The sequence below is a fragment of the Rousettus aegyptiacus genome, unplaced genomic scaffold (assembly GCF_014176215.1).
Source record: "Rousettus aegyptiacus isolate mRouAeg1 unplaced genomic scaffold, mRouAeg1.p scaffold_m13_p_16, whole genome shotgun sequence".
In the NCBI taxonomy this organism is placed as follows: Eukaryota; Metazoa; Chordata; class Mammalia; order Chiroptera; family Pteropodidae; genus Rousettus; species Rousettus aegyptiacus.
Genome location: NW_023416291.1, coordinates 15836386 through 15856344, shown reverse-complemented (window position 1 = coordinate 15856344; position 19959 = coordinate 15836386). Strand labels below are relative to the sequence as shown.

Below are 19959 nucleotides of genomic sequence, written 5' to 3'. Positions count from 1 at the left end.
TCAGTCTGCTGTGTTGAACTAGGTTTTGAGAGTCACCAAAGCTCTGGAATTTACACTGTGGCTGAATACCAAATGAAAAAATAGCAGTTTGCCTTCGCCAGAGCTGAGAGGTCAGGCATGTGTCTGCCCTGGTGTGGCTCTGCTCACCACCGGGCAGCTAAGACGGCTCCGCCTCAGCAGTGACCTGAGACCTGCCAACGCAAGACATCATCAGAGTGCCTCAAGATGTCTCAGTACTAACCCTGTGTACAAAGGAAAACTGGAATGAAAACACGAGAAGCAAATGCAGGAGAATCACTTATTCAAAAAAAAAAAAAAAAAAAGCCATTTGGTTTGGCTCAGCTTTCTCTGGGAGTTTCCAGACCAATTCAGCCTGTGTCCTAAAGAGATTCCAGCCTAGAAAAATAATTTTTTTTCACATACATGCATCATTGGCTACTATTAATCCTTAATTTAGGCTCATCCTGATAATGTCAGTGAAAAAAAATTTGGACAATTTTTTTTTTTTTTACATAAAGTAAAAAGAAGTAAAAAGATGTAATATTTATTTTACATTTGTTTTCTCTTGAGGCCTATTTAATTACCCCCCTCCCCCACCACTTGGGTGGCGTCCTGTTTAATATATACTTATTTTTCCTTTTTCATATTAGCATTAGCTTCTGACATGAAGATTCTTTAAAATTCTGCTTACCTTCTTTGTCTTCCATTTGTAAAATATTCTTTTATATTAGAGTGGCAGTATTCAGAAATACTGAATATTTTCTGTGGTATATTCACTGTGAAAAATGTTCTTGTATCAATTCATGGGATTATTATTTTATGTTTGGATATCTGGCTCACTTGTTCTTACTAAGTAAAAATTTGAATAATTTTAACATTCAGTTAAAAATCTCAGCATCAGTAGTCTCAGCTAAAACCTAGTCAGTTTACTTTTCATGTAAATAATGTAAAGCATTACTTATAATTTGACTTCATATCAAATATGCTGTTAAATAATAGTTTTAAAAATAATTAAAACTATCATGATGAAGTTCTAAGTATGTATTTTACAGAAAGACTAGCAAGCTAAGAAGTATGCACTATTTTTAAGAAAATTGTTATCGGGAATGAAACTACTAGTCTGTACATTTTTCCATTTCAAACCATAATTTTTATTTCTTATGTACACAAATACAAATCATAAAAAAAATTCTGAAATTGAATTTAGGCAACTTTCTTAGTTGCTTTAGCATTCTCAGACACATCTAAGTTGTAAGATCATTGGATATACAATTATTTTTTTCAGTTATTGGGATGACATCGGTTAATAACAAAAATTTGAGCCCCTTTACCCTCTTCATCCTCTCCCCGCCCACTTCCCCTGTGGTAACCACCATGCTATTGTCTGTATCTATGAGTTGGGTTCTTTGTTTTGTTGGTTCATTTGTTACTTTCTGTTTTATATCTAACATATGAGTGAAATCAAATGAATCTTGTCCCTTTCCATCTGACTTATTTCACTTAGCATGATATTCTCAAGATTCATCCATGTTGTTGTAAATGGCAGTATTTCATCCTTTCTTATGGCTGAGTAATATTCCATTGTATATACGTACCACAACTTCGTTATCTAATCTTCCATCTAAGGACAAGTGAGTTGTTTTCATGTGAATATGCTGCCATGAACATAGGAGTACATATGTCTTTACAAATAAGGATTTCCAAATTTTTAGGGTAGATACCCAGAAGAAGGGTTGCTGGTCATATAGTAGCACTATTCTTAATTTTTTTTTTTAATAAACCAAGATGTGGAAACCATTGCAGTAGAGTAGCAGCGAATGGTAAGAGGGAAAAACAATAATTGAAATACGCCTAAAAAGTGATGTGCAAGCATATGTTCATGCAGTATGTTTCAAATGTTCTTTGAGAGTCTACTTAAGGAATCTTATGAATTTTTTAAAGAAAAATGCCATTACTTTTTAATATGTCTCAGGTAGACTCTTGTTTTAAGATATATAATATTGCTTGAGGTTGGTCCTGCTTTGCCGACGTACCAGTTAGAGGAGGCATGCATGGGGCCCCTTCTGCCCAGAGTGTGTTCTAGTATCTATCTGACCAGCAAGCTAGAGCCTGGCGAGCCTGCTGAGGATCACACTCTGACTTGGGAATGCACAGTAAATTAGCTGGAGTTCTGTGGGCTAGTTCCAGGTCACTGCCTTTTGCCTCTTTCTCATGCCTCATTCACCCCTTGACCTTGTTAGAGCAGTAATATTTCTTCATAAAACATTCTTAATGAGACTATTTACCTTGCATACCCAGTAAGATCACGCTTCATGTAATAAATTCCCTACTCAAACATTTGCCAAGAAGGCATCCCTTGCAGCAGTTGAAGAATTAACTTTTTAATTGAGGGAGGGACCTTTTGCTGGGTGACCACAGCTATTATAGTGCTATTTTTCATATTTTAAATATAAAACTAGATGAAGTTTTTATTTTTCTCATTTGTTGGTGGGGTTTTTTTCCCCATATACACACATAGCATAATTATTCTCAAAGAATAAGAATTTATAACATACATAATCTGTACAGTTGACCCTTGAACAATGTGGGTTTACGGGTGCTGATCTCCTGTGCAGTTGAAAGTTCACATAAAACTTTTGACTCCCCCAAAAGTTAATTACTAATAGCCTACTGTTGACCAGAAAAGTCTTACCAATAACATAGTCAATTAACATAAATTTGCATATTATATGTATTATATGCTACTATTCTCACAATAAAGTAAACTTAGGGAAAAGAAAATGTTATTAAGAAAATCATAAGGAAGAGAAATACATTTACACTGTTTATAGGGGAAAAAAAATTTCATGTAAGTGGACCCACACAATTCAAACCCATGTTGTTCAAGGGTCAGCTATATTTTCTAAAGAATGCTCATTTGATTTTAAAAATACATTTGTCTGAAGAACTCAAATTAGTTGCAGCAGAGCTTAGGAACTTTATTTTTAGCCAGAAGTAGCAAGTTCTTTCTTGAATAGATTCTATTTTTTATATAGGTCGACTAGTTTGGTTTCTGCCCCCTTTGGGTTCTCTTCCTATCAGAATTATGGTGTCATAACAAGGGGCGAGAACAAAAGGCTTGGTTAATCGGATGCAGCAGCAGCCCAGCCCAAGTCCACAGAAGTTGACTGTTCTGCCTTGGGATTTAGGAGAGAAAGCATCTTGTGTATTGGTGCAGGTTGTTTTATGCCTCCTGTTAAAAAGACTAATTCTTCAGTAGAGGTGGTCGGATGGTAACCTAGCTGATGATTTAGAAGTCATTTGACCTCCAGGTCTTTTTCATGCCCCTATGACCTCCCGATTTGATGTCATCCACAAATGTAGCAGGGTTTTCCTCTTCTGTTTTTCAATATCATTTCAGTAAATCACCTTCTAACTCTAACTACCACCGTAACTGTCACTACCATCCTTGGGACCCTGTACAGTGGTGATAACAATAGTATCAGCTTCGCTGGGCACTTAAGAGGATTAAATGGGATGGTATTTTTTAAAGATGCTGCCCTAGCACCTGACATACAGCTTCTCAGTTAATGATAGCTCTTTCTTATTGCTATTTTCCCCACTAATAAAATTATACAATCTCAGGACTAGGAGAAACCAAAGAGCCCATTTTAAATACAGAACTGAGAAAACAATCCTGTACCTTGTGGTGGTGAAACTATTTATAAGAGAGGGGGAGGAGTGCCTGCTGGGAGAGGGATGGGGCGGAAGGGAGCGTAGGGGACTGTAGGTGTTTTTTTCCATGGTGCCGGACGTTCTTCCAGGCATGCAGTTTGAGATCACAGTATTTGCCCTTTGAGCATATTTTCGAAGAACAATTCTAAAATTGTCTTTTACCACATTAATAAGTATAATGGATTTATTCCTGTTTTCAGACAAATAAGAACCAGAGATGTTTCTTTCAGACAAATGAAAGGCTGGACCGTACGTCCTCATTGGAGTTACCATTCCGTTTTAGGGCCACTGGATCTCGGTAACCCATTTAATCCTGTTCGTCTGTGTTAAGGCAGGACTGTACTCAGGCAAGTGAGATACCTGTCCATCTAGACTTCAGAGTTTTTAGAAAAGAAATTGCATGTTCTTGTCGGGAATGCATTGCAGCCTCTCTCTATAACTCATTCCAGAACACTTGAAGGGAATTCTCTCAGTGTCTGAAAAATCCCCCTTCTGCCTTTGTAAACATTTTATTTCTTATCTTGACGTCAATGAAGATAGAAAATAGATGTCCACCATGATTTGGCAAATGTCTTACTAAGGTTTTGAAATTACTGTTTGGTTTCTCATGTCCCTCATCTTCCCCTCGAGAATAAGTTGGTCCCAGTCTTTCTCCACCTTTTTCTTTCATAAGCATTTTTGTCCAGAGCTTTGTGAGTAGAGGATTTGTCAAATGTCGCTCCCTTCTGAGACTTCCCAGAGGTTATAGCAGCACAAAAATGGCAAGGCCCAGGTGGGAGATGTCCATCTACTAAAGCCACTGTCCACCCCAGCTGGCCATAGGCCCCGGCCACCTCGTTGCCCCACCGCGGCATGCAGCTCCTCAAGAGTGGTGCCAGGAGGAGCTCTGGGGTTGCAGTGCAATCTCAGCCCTCCGCTACTCAGTCCCGTGGCAGTTTCTCTTGACTTAATACAAAACTAGCTAAGGTTTCAATGGAAGAAACCTCTGGAACATTTCTTCATCTCCCAGAGGCTATCTCACCAAGAGGCTGTTTCTCTGGCATCCTGTTTCCTCCTTTTCTGAGATTCTTGCTTGGTTCAGCGCCATCCCGGCCTGGCCAGAGCTCAGGGACAAGCTGCCTCGCCTTTAACGCTCTGGCCCAAGATGGAACCATCCCCACACACATCCTCATGTGCACACACACGCCTGAGTCTGACTGCATTAAAAGCAAAAAGGGGGAAGAAGAGGTATTGCTGAATATTAGAAGAGAAACAAAAGAATATAATTATGGAAAACATAAGTGCCATGAACACAATCCTGTTAATCATCTGGCCCCAAAAGTGCTTTGCAGGCAGATGCTGACTTGGCCCCTTTCTGACTGCTTGCTTCTGTCAGGGAAGGTATCACTATGTCATTGGGGCTGTCTGCTAGAACCTCGTTACTGTTTCTGCAAAATTGGTGGACCCCTATTCCTGTTCCCTCAGAGTCCCTTGAGTATCTTGGCTCAGAATTGGCTGCAGGTCTGGGGGACTCTCCTCTCAGGGGTGAGGGGAGCAGAGGTGCTTAACTTTAGGTGGATCCTACCCAGGAAAGTGGCCCTGTCCACATGGGCCCTCAGTTTAATTTGAATCACAACAAAATCAAAACAAAGCATAGTGGGAATTAATACTACGGGTTCAGGAAAATGCGAGCACCCATAGGAAGATAAAACACCTTCTTCCTGCCATTGTCTGAGTCCCTGAACACTTTGTCAGTACCACTGACCTGGAACATAGCATAGCCTGCTTTATAAGCTGAATTACGTTCTTCGATATTGATCCAACTTTCCTGAGATTGTAATCTCTTGTCCAGGTTTTGAGCTTGTTATTCAACATTGCAGTGCTCACAAAAGCATGGCACTTTCTACACAATGGGTGAATATCAGTTATTGGTTAAGTAAAAGACAAACATATTCTACAATAGCAAAAATATATTTATTATAGATATAATGAGATCTATGGATATCTATACACATTAAAATTTAATATGAATATTCACTACCTTGGAATGTTTGTTAAGGTCATGATTGACAAATAAAATATTGTATATATGTAAGGTGTACAACATGGTATTATGATATAAGTATACCTGTGTAATGATTTCCACCGTCAAGCCTAATAATGATCCATCACCTCACCTAGTTACCATTGTGTGTGTTCATGGTGTGTAATGTCTTTTAAAATAGTCAAAGTTTGTGTTCAAGTTTGCCTTATCATGTTTTCTATGCTAATAAAATCAAAAATGCCTGTTAATTCAAGTAGATTAATGTAAAAATGTTTACAAATACTTGATAAAACACCATTTTCAACTTCCATAACCACCGGAAGAGTATTTATAAACAATTGAAATGCTACTTCCTGATTATCTATTGAGAAGCTAATTATTTATTCATAAAGCGACATGCCCCTGGACCCAGTTCTTTTGTGTATATTGCCTTGAGAACCATAGATGCTCTTTTTCCATTAGTACAAATCAGAGGGGCTTTGCTGTGAAGCCAATTAAATTTGTAAAAAGATCACATTCCTTCCTTTGGTTTCATGACAGAAGTAGCTGATCGTTACCCTAAAGCTCAGAGAACTTTTCCTGTGGCAGTAGAAAGGCAAAGAGAAATAATGCAAACGAAGAGGAAAAGGAAAATGGAATCTGGGCGAGGGCGGCAAGAGAAATGGTCTGTGAACAAGAGAGGCTGGGGGCGGACGCTGTAATTGTCCTGTGGCTTTAAACCAGTAATTACATTTGGCCTTTGAACAGAAAAATATATGTTTTCATATAACCTCAGTATATCCTCTCTATAATAATTACAGCCAAGATCTAAAATTTCAAGACATGGCATGAAGCATTTCTAAAATGACAGAATTCTCACTTTAAATTTTTCCAGTGAAATGTTGTGATCGAAAACATTCTATATCAGTCTTTTATTCTACTCCAGAATTTTTAAAAAGCTGTCCTGATTACCCATTTGTAAGACTAAATCTTTAATTGAACACACTTGAGAAAATATAGTGATAAAACTACCATGAAACCCCTGTGTATCTCATTATTTTACTGCGAGATGCAGAAATCATATAATTCCTATCAAGGCATCATTCTGCCACACAGTAGTTTGCCAAAAGGGTAAGTAACAGGTCATATCAGGAAGTAGAGCAAAGTAAAAAGGAAGTTGTGTCATACCATGTTGCATGGCCTTTGTGGATCTTGAGATTCCACTGGGGATTTTTCACAATTTTTATAGGGTCCCACAGGATGGTCTGTTCCCCACTTACTAGTCAGTCAGTCTGTCAGCCAGAATAGGAGACAGGGCCTCCCCATTGCACAGCTCCTGGGGAACAACTCATGGAGAATCGATAGAGCTCTTCTCCCGGCACTGCTGGGAGAAAGTGGCTGCCAAGACACTGCTAATAATTAAGGACTTGGCACCTGAGGGCCGGCGCTTAAGTATGTACTAGTTCCTGTAACATCCAGGTAGAACAAATGAGACTCCTTAAGTTTAAGTGGGATTGAGAGATGTTTACTGTCATGCTGAAGCACTCTACACACACACACACACACACTCTCACACACACACTCCCTCCCTCCCGCCCCCCGCCCCCCTTTAAGCTATTGCAGGTAATTGAGAAATGAAGTGTGACTCTGGCCACCTGAAAGCATGAGTTTTCAAGCCCAGTGGCCATTAACTACATGTTGAGTAAGGTGATAGAAAGTGTTGAGACCCAAACTTCATGTTCACTGATGCTTTGGATAACGGAAGCCTGCTCATTAAGTATCTTTAGCCAAGATTTTCCTCTGTAATTAGAGTACATCTTAATTATACACTTGGATTTGAAGCTTGTGCTAATCTTAAAGTATAAAAGACACAACTGAGATAAAGAGAAGAGGGATTAGAAGAGAGTACATGGTATAGAAGAGTGTGGGCTCTGAACCACAGCTGGATTCAAAACCTAGGCCAGGTGTTCACCAGCTCTGCAGCCTTGAAGAAGTACTTCATTTCTCTGTGCTTCAGTTTCATGGCCTCTAAAATGGAAATAATGTGCCTAATCACAGGGTCAGGGTGAGCAGTGGGATGCTTAAAACATCTAAAAAGTATTTTGAACTGTGCTTTAGCTTATTGTTATTAGTCATGGCATTTTAAGAGGCATAACTCAACCAGTGGATCATTATCCAGTAGAAATTTTGAAAAGGAATGATAACATTTTAGAAATTTTGTCTTAAAATCTCAGAAACTTGCCTATGATTCCTACATGGAAGTAAATTAATTCTTCATCTATGTAGTTATTAAAATTTGAAAACGAAATAAATTGAGTCAACAAACACCAAGTGCCCATAGGCTTCAAGGAAAGTGCTGTTATAGGAAGTCCTAAGACATCACCTTCCAGGAGCTGTAATTGTAAAATATAGCATGTGTTAACAGTATAAATTTTTTAGGCATTTTAGAAGGGCTGCTTTGAACAATATAAATATAATTAATATGTAACCTCACTCCCATGCTTTTTAGTAGAGATACTGGATAATACACTTGGCCAAAGAATTTGCACAGTTAGAATATCATCTTGAACTATTTAAGTAAATATAGATTATTACTCAATTTTAGGTGTCCTACATATGCATAAAATCAGAGTTAGATGCAACTGAAATGCTAAACATAATGTTGAAAATCTGCTCAATAGGTTATGCTATAGGCCACAACCTTGTGTATAAATGCTAGAGGAACTATCAAACATTCTTCTTCATATTTTGTAGTATTGACCTTAAAATGGTCATGAGAATAAGCACACCACTACAGACCTAAGACCTTAAACAAATGTGAATTTTATAATTAATTTGTAAGCAAATATGACTTTTAATAAAATTTGAAAATATGCCTGGCTGTTTCTAGTCAATCTAGTCAATATGGTTATCATCATATGTAGTCTTAACAAAGGATGAGGACATTTTAATGAACTGCTGGACCATTTTTAATATTTGCAAAATTATCGGGATAAATGGAGGTAACACTGAAATATTATTTCCGATGTTAGTAATGATTTGCAATGTGCTTTTATTTTTTGTGCCCATTTAACCCTCTGTGAGATAGGAGAGGGCGGCACTATCATCCCCATTTTTTCAGAGGAATCGGTGAGGGCTCAGTCGATGCGGCACAGCTGCAATTTCAAGAATCTCATTTCCAAATGACCAGACCAGTATGCGCTGTTAAGGATTTAAGCCCTTATAGAGTCATCAGTTAGCCAGCATTTTGCATTATCTAGGTGTTTAATTTTTTCCTTCTCCTTCTCTGTTTTGCCTAGTTTTTGAGGCAGTCTGCCGATTACATTTTCTTTTATTCTCTCCCTCATTTATTCATCAGAAGCATCCTGGTTACCTGCCGTATGCTCAGCACTACTAGGTGACACTTTGTCAGCCGCTTCCCATGAGCATTTGTGAATATGATACATCTGCTTTTCATTCGAACAATTCTAAAAATCAGATTTTTTTGCCTCAGTTCTTTATCAAAGGAGACAGTCTGTAAGAAATGAAATGATTTGAAATGATTGAAATTCTTAAATTGTTATCTTGTTCATCTTTTAAGCCCAACTTCGATATTTAATGGATGCTTAGTGGCTTGTCTTTTATCTGAATTGGTGTTTTTGAGATGAATGTGGTATATACTAATGGCTGTCATTGTAAACATGAATGGTTACTTTTAAAATCAAGTTAATTGGTGTGCCATAGCCCTCCTGTGTGTTAAATTGGTTTCCTGCAAGTTCCTCACATGTATTAGAACTAAGTAGGAGTTGTCTGGTTCTTCAAGAATTTTAAAATAAATTCCTCAATAAAATGGAAACCTTGCAACTGCTAAGTAAATTATTGCCACAGCTCTGAGTTCAGTTTGGCACTTCTGGGCTTTCTCCTCTTTTTATCCTTTCATTCATCGTCCCAGTTATCTATCCATCTGCCCATCCACTCCATCTGCCTTCCACCCCCCACCCCCTCACCCCAGTCTTCTCATCTGCATTCCAATACTCCCTTCCGCCTCCTCGTTCTTTCATTTTTCCTTTTCTCTTTTAAGTGTCCTTGAGAAAAAGTGAAAGAAAGGCAGTTGCTATTAAAGTTAAGACTGATTCTTTGGTTTAACTAAGATGAACACATTATTTATTTATTGACCAAAATCTGGCACTTTTAGGAGTAAATAAACAGGGCACTATCCATCACCATGGTAGAAAAAGAAGCATAAACCAGGGCTCTTTTTGGTAAATCAGACTATATGACCATTTGTACATAATCCATTCTCCTAAAAATCTAAAGTGGTTCCTATGTAGTAGTATGATACTTTTTAGTTCTGGGCTATATGATGTGTGAATTATTTATATTCAAAACATAAGCGTTGGACAAATTTTTAAAGATTGTAAATGTGTGTGTCAATGTAACTTGCATCTGAAATTTTTTGTAACAATTCCTGTACATTTACTAGTCAGCTGTTCAGTTTGAAATCATCCAGATATTTAACTTCTTGCTTTGGGGTTCCTGCACTCCCTTTCATTCATTGGGAGTCTAGAAATCACTTTCTCTAGGGATAGCATTTCCCAAGCAGCCACAGGGGCTGCAAAGGGGAGGAACAGCCAGTCTTTGTGGTTCCACAGTTTACAATATAGCAGGGGACAGAACTAGCAGCATGTGGACAAAATAACTACTCTGCATAAGCAAGCCTGCAGAGAAGTGCCCACGACGAACTGGGAAAGGGCCCGGGGGACGTGGATGCGAGCTGGCTGAGACAGGCTAGGGTGACAAGCTCAGTCGGGCCATTCTAGCACTTGTGGGCAACTCTTTGGTAGATAAAGGTGGGGATCATTGGCTTATGTAAAATTTAGTTGAGCTGTAATTTATTAGCATATGAAATTATTTACCCTTCCTTTGAACCTGTATCTCTATTTTGCATATACTTGCTGTGTAATCTTGGACAGATTTCTTAATCTTCCTGGTCTCAGTTTCCACATTGTAAAATGAGAATCAGAATAGTACCTCCTCATAAAATTATTAAATCGGTTAATTTATATAAAACATTTAGGACAGTGTCTGGTATTAGAGAAATATTTAAAAATTATTTTTCCTATTAGTATAACAAGTCATCTTTAGAGAAGAAGTGTGCTTTAACCTATATTAGTCAGTATGTGGTTGTAATTTACCTCATGTAATTTACCTCATCATTTTAATTTGCTCTTTTCATTTATAATTCTTTTGCAGCTCGGAAGTCAAAGAAGTTGGGCAAGTTAAAAGGCATTCATGAAGAACAGTCCCAGCAGCAGCAGCCCCCACCGCCGCCCCCACCCCCCCAGAGCCCTGAGGAGGGGACAACCTACATAGCACCCGCAAAAGAGCCCTCGGTCAACACAGCGCTGGTTCCTCAGCTCTCCACGATCTCACGAGCACTCACACCTTCCCCCGTTACGATCCTTGAAAACATCGAGCCCGAAATTGTGTACGCGGGCTATGACAGCTCAAAACCAGACACCGCCGAAAACCTGCTCTCCACCCTGAACCTCTTAGCAGGCAAACAGATGATTCAAGTCGTGAAGTGGGCAAAGGTAATTCCAGGTAGGATTGCCTCTCCTTTCGTGGTCTGCATCTGGAACTAGACAGGTCGGGACAGCACATTTCACCACAGCCCACAACGCAGTCAGAGTCAGCTTTCTCTTAAATCCTGATACCAAGTTTTCCATGGATATCAAATTAATCTAGTGTGTAGGGAGAAAAACTCTGGTTAATGTGCTCATTTTTCCTGAGAAGTTAGAGTTAACAGTTATAGTGTTTATGTTATCATACATTTGTCATGCTGATTAAAATAGAAAATTTCGCCCCATAAATATGAGTAAGGTAAAATACATTCTGACCATGAAGCACAAACTGAGCCTCTTACTAGCAGCTTGTAACCAGTTCTAACCTAACTGTCGACCAAGTAAACCAAGACCTATCTAGTAAGTTGTATGAGACCCTGAAAGTTCTTTCTAAAAGTGTCATCTTCCTTCTAGCATCCTTTAAATTGTCCTTGAAATCCCTACTTTAGTCATTTTTTATGCTATAGAATTTTATTAAGAAGATCCCTATTCATCTACGGAAACATTTAGAATCACTCTCACATTGTCCCAGTTCATTAAATCCAGAGCATTTTCTGAGATGACCTATGGTCAGCCCGCAGCCATAAGAAAAAAGATTGAGGGAAGCTCTGATGACCGATTCTTTGAAGAGGAGCTTCCCCAGGTGAAACGGGCACAGAGCATGATGAACCTGGGAACATATGGGCTGAGAAAGAAACAAACAAACAAAAAAAGGGCTTGAGGCCTAGAAAGGAAGACTGTAGGAGAGGGGAGGGCAGGTGCTGAAGGTGTTTGTTCAACTTCAGACCTCCGCTGAAGTCCCATGTTGTCCCAAACGATGGGAAGCCAGGAATGACACCTTTTCAACCACTGCAAACTTATGAAAAGTAAAATCTTTCACCAAGATGGCAGATACGCAGGAGGTCACAGTTATTAAATTATCCTTTATTTTGATGATATTGATTGTGAGTACGATGAAGACATTTTCCAGGTGAATATAAATTCAGCCTAACCAAGGGTTTTAGACCGTCATCCACAGTGAGACTCCCTGAACTCCCCAGCTTTGTGCCCTGACAGTTCACCCTCTGATCTAAAGGAGACAAAGGGAACGTTGAACAGGGCCGGGCTCTGTAAATGGCTGTGGAATTAATTTGAGTCTGTTAAAGAAAGGTGGCTGTTTAGGGGTTGACTTAAGAAGCTCCTTTCTGGAATATATTTAAATGCAAAGTGGATCTCTGTGATTAATTGTTCTGTTCTTTAGGATTTAAGAACTTGCCTCTTGAGGACCAAATTACCCTAATCCAGTATTCTTGGATGTGTCTATCATCATTTGCCTTGAGCTGGAGATCGTACAAACATACGAACAGCCAGTTTCTCTATTTTGCACCAGACCTAGTCTTTAATGAGTAAGTACCTATTAATTAGCCTTCATAAAATAAACTGCAGAGTTATTCGTTATGTTTTTTTTGTGATTTCTAAACAGATGTATATTTGCGAAAGGATCCAATGATACTAGCATTTTTAACAGTAAGAAAATCTGTCGCTTGAGAATTTAAAAAAGTTACTTTTTACCAAATTATTATGCACATGCCTGAGTATGTTTAAATCAGTATATATAGATCTCACATAATAGTATGTGGGAATTATCCCAAAAGAAAGATGATCCAGTTGGCATCATAAAGTTGACTGGTACAAAGCCATGATTAATAGAAAAAGTCTCTTTTGGTATCTACTTCAGTCAAGGAGACGATCTAATTTCTAGGAAATGTGAATGTATAAAGTGCCAGTTTTTGTGCGCATTCATATAATGGTTCTTTTGTTAACGGAATACAGCTGCTCAATGTGTTTTCATGACAATCATAATTACTCTTCTTTGCAATCATAAAAGAAGCCAAAACGTTATTCTGTAGTGAGACATTTTTAGTTTTATGATTTTTAAGAGGTTGAAAGAATCGCAATACATTTTTCTTTGGCCGTGAATTTTTTTTTTCCTATGTTAAATTTACATTTTAATACTGTTTGCATTCCAGATTAGCACATTTCATTTGTTTATATCCAGTGGTGCTTCTTTGTAATTGTTGGGTCAAGAAATACATAAAATAAAAGGGAACATTTGAATTATGAAGTAACCACAGCCATATTCTAACAGATGGTTCTCTCTAGAGATATGAAAATAGGGGTTTTCAGTAGGGAAGGAAGCAGATGAGAAATAGATTGATGGCAAAAGAAACAAAAGCAATGGAAAAGATTAAAGTGGACACATAATGCCAAGACACTGAATAGTACCAGTACTCATTTACCTAAGAGTACTAGTTCACCCGAATATGTAATACCATAAAGACGACTCTATTCTAAGATAAATTAGGATCATCAGTTGTTGCTTCTCAAGGTGATCCTTCTTTTGGCAATTAGAAAGAACAATTGTACTGCACAAATTTTCACTAAAGGCATGAACTGAGGCCAAACAACTGATGTGTGCATTTGAATTCACTTGTTTTCCTCAATATCCAGTTAATTTTATTAAATAGTAAGCCCATTTTTAAATATGGCCTATAAGCCAGAAGAGAAACATATTAAGGAAGGGCTTTGTTTTAAAGTGAAATGTGGGTAGATAAGAAGCTCTCGTTAGTGCCATCCAGTGTGTCTCTGTTTGATTGTTAACAGATTAAAATGATCCATTTAATCTCATTTAGTACATATATTTTTGTCATGCAAACTATAAAACATAAGATTTTCCATTTCATTCCTGTTTAAGTAGACAGTTCAGTGGCATTAATTCCTCATTGCTGTGCAACCATCACCGCCGTCCATCTCCAGGGCTGCTTCATCATCCCACACAGAAACCCTGGGCCCCTGATGCAATAATTCTTCACTCTCCCCTCCTCCAACCCCTGATAACCTTTAATCTATGAATTTGCCTAGTCTAGCTATTTCACACAAGTGGAATCATATAATAATGTGTACTTTTGTGTCTGGCTTATCTTAGCCTAATGTTTTCCACGGTTCACCCTTATTGTAGCTGTATCAGACTTTCATTTTATGGGTGAGTACTCTTCCATTGAATGTACGTACAGTGGAGCCTCCTTGTTTGCAGTTCTGTATTTGCGAATTGGCCTTCTGGCTACATTTGCCTGTAACCCCACACTCAATACTTGAGGCACTTTGGTGGTGGTTTGTGGGCATGCACAAAGCTGCAGTAAGTTAAAGTGGCCCTGTGTGTAGATTTCAGCTTAGGCTCTGCCTTCCTGTTCCAACTCTCGTGTTGTAAACAAGTGCCCTTTTCCTGGTCTTTTTAATGTCTTGTTTTTTGCATTGTGTGTTCCTTTTGATGGTGACGTCACTGTTTCAAATGACCCCTAAGCCCAGTGCTGAAGGCAGGAAGGCTGTGATGTGCCTTAGAGAAAAAAATACAGGTGTTAGATAAGCTGTCAACTGTGAGTTCAGTGTTAGTACATCAACAATAAATATTAATAAAGTGTCTTTAAACAGTCGATGAAAATGTTAATGACCAGTGGTTCTCGAGAACCTAACCCTGCAATTCACCTAAGAGAAGCAGTTCAGTATCCATTAATTCATTGTCCGCTGCAACTTTATAGAACAGAAGTATATGATATATTCTTACCCAATAAAGAGAATTGGCCACATTTTGTTTACTCATTCATCTGTTGATGGACATTTGGGTTGTCTTCGCCTTTGGTTATTGTGAATAATGCTGCCGTAAACATTTGTGTGTGTGGATCGGTTTGAGCCCCAGCTTTCGTTCCTTTTGGGTATGTACCCAGGAGCGGAACTGCAGAGGCGTGTGATGATCCCTTGTTTAACCTGAGAAACCACCAAACTGTTTTTGCACAGCAGTTGCACCATTTTACATTCCCACATTCCCAGCAATGTCACAAGACTTAGGAGAGTAACAAAAGTTCTGATTTCACCACACCCTTGTTAACGTGTAATTTCTGTTTGGCATTTTGTTTTTATTTTTTAATAGTTACGCTAGTAGATGTGAAGTGTTGAGAGGATTGAAATATGTTCGACATCTAACATCATGTAAATTTAAGGTACACAGTGTGTTGATCTGATACACTTATATGATTGCCATTGTGGCGACAGCCTCTCTATCATATCACATAACGATCATTTCTTTTTTGTGGCGGAAACAATTAAAATCTAGTCTCTTAGCAAGTTCAGTGATTATAATACAATATTGTCTTTAATCACTGTACTGTGCGTTAGATCCCCAGGACGTGTCAGTTAGTTGTGAGTCGGGACCCTTAAGCAACATTTCTCCTGTTCCCCCACCCCGCCACCACCATTTAATCTGTTTCTATAAGAGATTAACCTTTGGAATCCACATATAAGTGATATCTGGTAGTATTTGCTTTCTCTGTCTGACGTGTCTCTTAGTAGTTATGAAGTGGTATCTCATTGTGGTTTTGATTCACATTTCCCTAATGCTGGGAGTCTTCCTTAGGCTTGCTGGCCATTTGTACAGAAGTGTCGATTTAAGTCCTTTGCCCATTTTCAATTGGGCTGCTTGTTTTTCTGTTCTTGAGTTGCAGGAGTTGTTTATATATTCTGGATATCAAACCCTAATCTGATACATGATTTTTATTTCTCCCATTCTGGGGTTGTCTTTCCACTCTCTTGATAGTATTCCTTCATGTACTTTTAAAATGGAAGTTCTTAATTTTAACGAAGTCCAATATATACTTTTTCTTTTGTTGCCTATGCTTTTGGTATCATCTGTTAACTTTTAATTTTGGTAACTATTGAAAGGAAATGTGCTCTGAGAACAGTTGATGGGAGGTATTGATCTAGTCAGGATTGATTAAACTAGTGTCGACTAGGCGAGGCAAGTATGGGAGGAGGAAATTGATCTAGGCCGAGAGACCAGCCTGGGCAAGTCCCAGTAGCAGGAAGGAACGGAATGCAAGACATTGTAGCTGCAGAGATGGAGGTAAATACAAAGATGCTGAAAGGCCAAATCAATGAGAACTGCCAGCCAGTGGTCAGATTCTGGTAGAGACCGGAGGGGAGGAAGAAGCAGATGTCTAGGATGACTTTGAGGCCTCGGCCTTAAATGTTGGTAGGGTTTGGAACGGAAGGGAGAGCATGAGGCCAGTTTTGAACGTGTTAGGATACAGTTGCCTTTGATATATTATCTAAGAGGAAATATTAAATAGGTAGTTATTTATCCAAGTCCCAGCTAAAGTTATAAATTTTGAACTCATTTCAGAGCAAGAAAGACAGAAGAGAGTTATGTCACAGATCCCAAGGAAAAGAGGGTTTCAGGAAAGAAAATATGGCTACCATTGTTAAATGCCTTTGCAGCCTCAGGCGTGAATTAGAAAGCTCAAAGCATACCCCACTCATTGTCTGCCGACACCTCGACACCTCGCAGGTTTATGTCTGCTGAGCATGTCCTTGTACTTCCCCTCAGCTAGTAGCTGCACTTCATTCCCTTACACCAAAGTGAAGGGAGCTATCAGGCGTTCCGTGCAGGAGAGCGGTGGCTGCCATCTAGCTGAGGGTAGGACGCCCTGGTGTGATCTTCCCACACCCCCCACCATCCCTGACTGTTTGAGACCGCCTCTCACGGCACTGGCCTGGCGGTTCACTTCTGGGTGTCTGCATCCCCCACCCCGCCCTCGTTTCACTGGTACCTCCTCACCGAAATCACAGACTCTGTCTTAATCATTTCTGATTTCCTGCACCTACCATTGTGCCCAAGGCGGGGTAGATCCTCCATAAATATTTGCTGAATAAATGAATTATTGAACAAATGAACCAGTCTATTAATGAGTCTAGAAGGGACTATCCAAGTTATCGTTTCTGATTATGAGGATGAAGTTTATGATAAAGAAGTGCGAGAAGGGGATGCATTGATTTTACTAACAGGCATTGCTACGTTTGAAACGTGCACAAAACTCTAATAGGTGGTCATTGGTGTTTTTCTTCAGCGGTGAGACAGATCCGAAAGTTCCCAGAGACCTTACCCAGCACTGTGTCCTAGCATGGTTGAGCTGGAGGAAAAGTGGGAAGTAGGGAATGATTAAGGAAAACATCCTATCCAATTTTTTATTAAACATTGGGATAAAGATATGAGTTAATACTTTAAATTAGCATAGAACTTTTCTTATTATAAATTCAAGACTTTTCAAATATGTATTAAATGATTAATTATTCAGCGTTACCTTGAAACGGCTTATCATATGTTGCTACAGATCACTGCAAGTATTCAAATTTCTTATCAATTCAATACACATATTAAAACTCCCATTTAAACTCATAATGAAATTTTTTCATTTTTTTTTTAATTTCTGAAATGAAGGTTCAGTGTTACATTCTCTCTTAAGTCTCAGCCAGTACTTTAGAATTAAAAGTGTATGTGTGTGTGTTTAAGTATTTAAAAGCAGGTTTATATTGTCTCAAGTTGTTGCCCAATGAAAACTGTTTTTGGGGGTGACCTTTCCTTCGTAGTCCCCCTGAACCTGTTCATATTTTGGTAATGTCAGTGGATGACCCGCCCTCCTGAGAGCTCTGAGCTTTTGCCTCAGGAGAATCCAGCCCGCACCTTCCTCCGTCCTCTGTCCTCCAGATGCGGCGGTGGCGGGCGGTGGGATGGCAGCGCCAGGATCGGAGTTCCGGATGCAGCCCTCAGCCACTGCGGGTCGCGTTTCACGGAGCGCTGTCCACCCGTGCTGTGTCCCCACCGGGGCCTCGCTGCGCCGCCCTCGTCCATTTGTCCTTAGTGAGGGCCTCTCCCCAGGCACCTGTGCCTGCAGACGGCGCCCTTATGGTCCCTTCTCACCCGGCTCAAGTGCGGCCTGCATGTTCCAAGGCTGCATCCGCTTTGTTCACGTTGGGATCAGAGCATCCTCATGGGGGACGCTGAGTGCTCTGGGTCAGAATGTGGTGCGCCCCGCACTCCCCTGCAGAGGCTGAGTGATTGATATTCCTGAGCCACTAGAGGTGACTTCTGTGCCTGGACTCTTGCTCCAACAGTCATGGCCAGTGACCAGTGAGGGACAGGAGTTCTGATCAGAGGGGCCGGGGAAGTAGGACGAGCCTGGGTCAGCTTCCCCGTCAGGGGCTCCATTTGTTTCCCTGCTCTGCCTCCAGCTTCTGTTTCCCTCCTCTGTTTCCTCCCTGCTTCTTTCAAATGGGGTTTCTTACTTTTCCTACACTCCCTGGGACACTGTCTGTGTAGTTTCTAGTCTCTGACCTTCTCTGTTTTCCTCTCCCTTCCCCACTTTCTCACTCCCTTCTCTCCTCTTCCTTCCCTCTGCCTGCCTACCCCTCCTCCCTCCCTCTCCCTTCCTCCTCCTCCTCCTCCTCCTCCTTCTTCTTCTCTCTCTTTCTCTCTCTCTCTCACTCACACACACACACCTCTTCTGTTATTGAAAAAACAGCAGCCTTCTGAGATTTACATTGGTATTTTTTTTTATTCTGGTTTACTATGAGAGAATAAACTTTAAAAGAAAAAGAAGTCCTCTGTACGTTGCCCCTCCATTGAACCCTACAGAAATCCACACCCTGTATCAGCAGCTAGAGAGCAAGGTGTGTAGCAGGGAAGTCCGAGCATTTCATTTGCTGGGCAGGGGAGGCAGCTTCCCCTTTAGATGGTGCACGTGCTGCCCACTGTTCGAGATCTGGCCACAAAGGCAGGGTGTACAGGACGTCGTGCCCCTGGGAGGCTGCACAGGGGGAGTCTGGGCTGGTGCAGTGGGACCTCAGAAGGTTTCAGAAACTACAAAGGGAAAGTAATCCTTCAGTCATGAATGGGGGTGAGGATAGGTAGGCGCAGTTTCCCAAAACAAAAGATATTTCCTTCCCTTTTTTTAAAAAAAAAAAAAAAATCAATTCCAGCAGGCATTCAATATTATGTTAGTTTCAGATGTGCAGCATAGTGATTAAACATTTATACACCTTCGGCGAGATCCCCCTGGAACCCACCTGGCACCATCCACAGGCATAACGATGGCATTGACTTTATTTTCTGTGGTGTACTTTACACCCCCATGATGATATAATTCCCCTCTTTTTTCAACAGTATTTTTTCCCCCCTTAATCGGTCAAACATAATGATAAGTAGAGTTGGAGTAAAAAGCTACTTCCAGACATTTCCAGCAGAGGAATTGAGAGCAGGGAAGTTCTTGAAAAAATGGGCAACTTGGCTTTGAATGCTAAGTCTGAGTTACTGCTCATATTTAAAGAAGTTTCTGAAATGAGCGTGCAGGGGACAGGGACGACCCTTAGCTAGGAAAGATGAGAACACCGAATTGTAGTATTAAGTCTAGACCCCTCGGTGGAGTGTCTAACTCACTTCCTGACCCATCTTGTTTGCCACACCCTGCTTCTCATTTTAGACCACTGTGGGGAGGAGGAGACAACTGATCTTCATTCTCTCCATTCATTCAACAAATATTTCTTGGGCAGCTTCAATAACCCGAGCGCTGATCAGGCACAGGGAATACAACAGTGAGGGAAGTGCGGAGCGCTCACTAGTGATGGGTGGGCGGGTGGGTGGGTAGGATAGTGGAAAGAATGAAGGCAGCCGGTGAAGAAATGCCACCTGCTGCGTCCCCAGGGTCTGTGCCTCAGGTAACACACCTTGATCCACGTATGATGGCTGTATGCAGCCACAAGGTGGTGGAATTTAAA

At 40.1% G+C, this 19959-nt stretch overlaps 1 protein-coding gene across 6 annotated transcripts in view; it reads left to right on the top strand.

The window, feature by feature from the left end:
* Positions 1-19959, top strand: part of NR3C2 (nuclear receptor subfamily 3 group C member 2) — a 746291-nt gene that overhangs the window by 678506 nt on the left and 47826 nt on the right. For all 6 annotated transcript variants that reach the window (XM_036234281.1, XM_036234280.1, XM_016158875.2 and 3 more), the window contains 2 exons: positions 10949-11299; positions 12560-12704. In XM_036234281.1, the coding sequence (XP_036090174.1) occupies positions 10949-11299; positions 12560-12704 (496 nt within the window). The remainder of the gene's footprint in view (positions 1-10948; positions 11300-12559; positions 12705-19959) is intronic.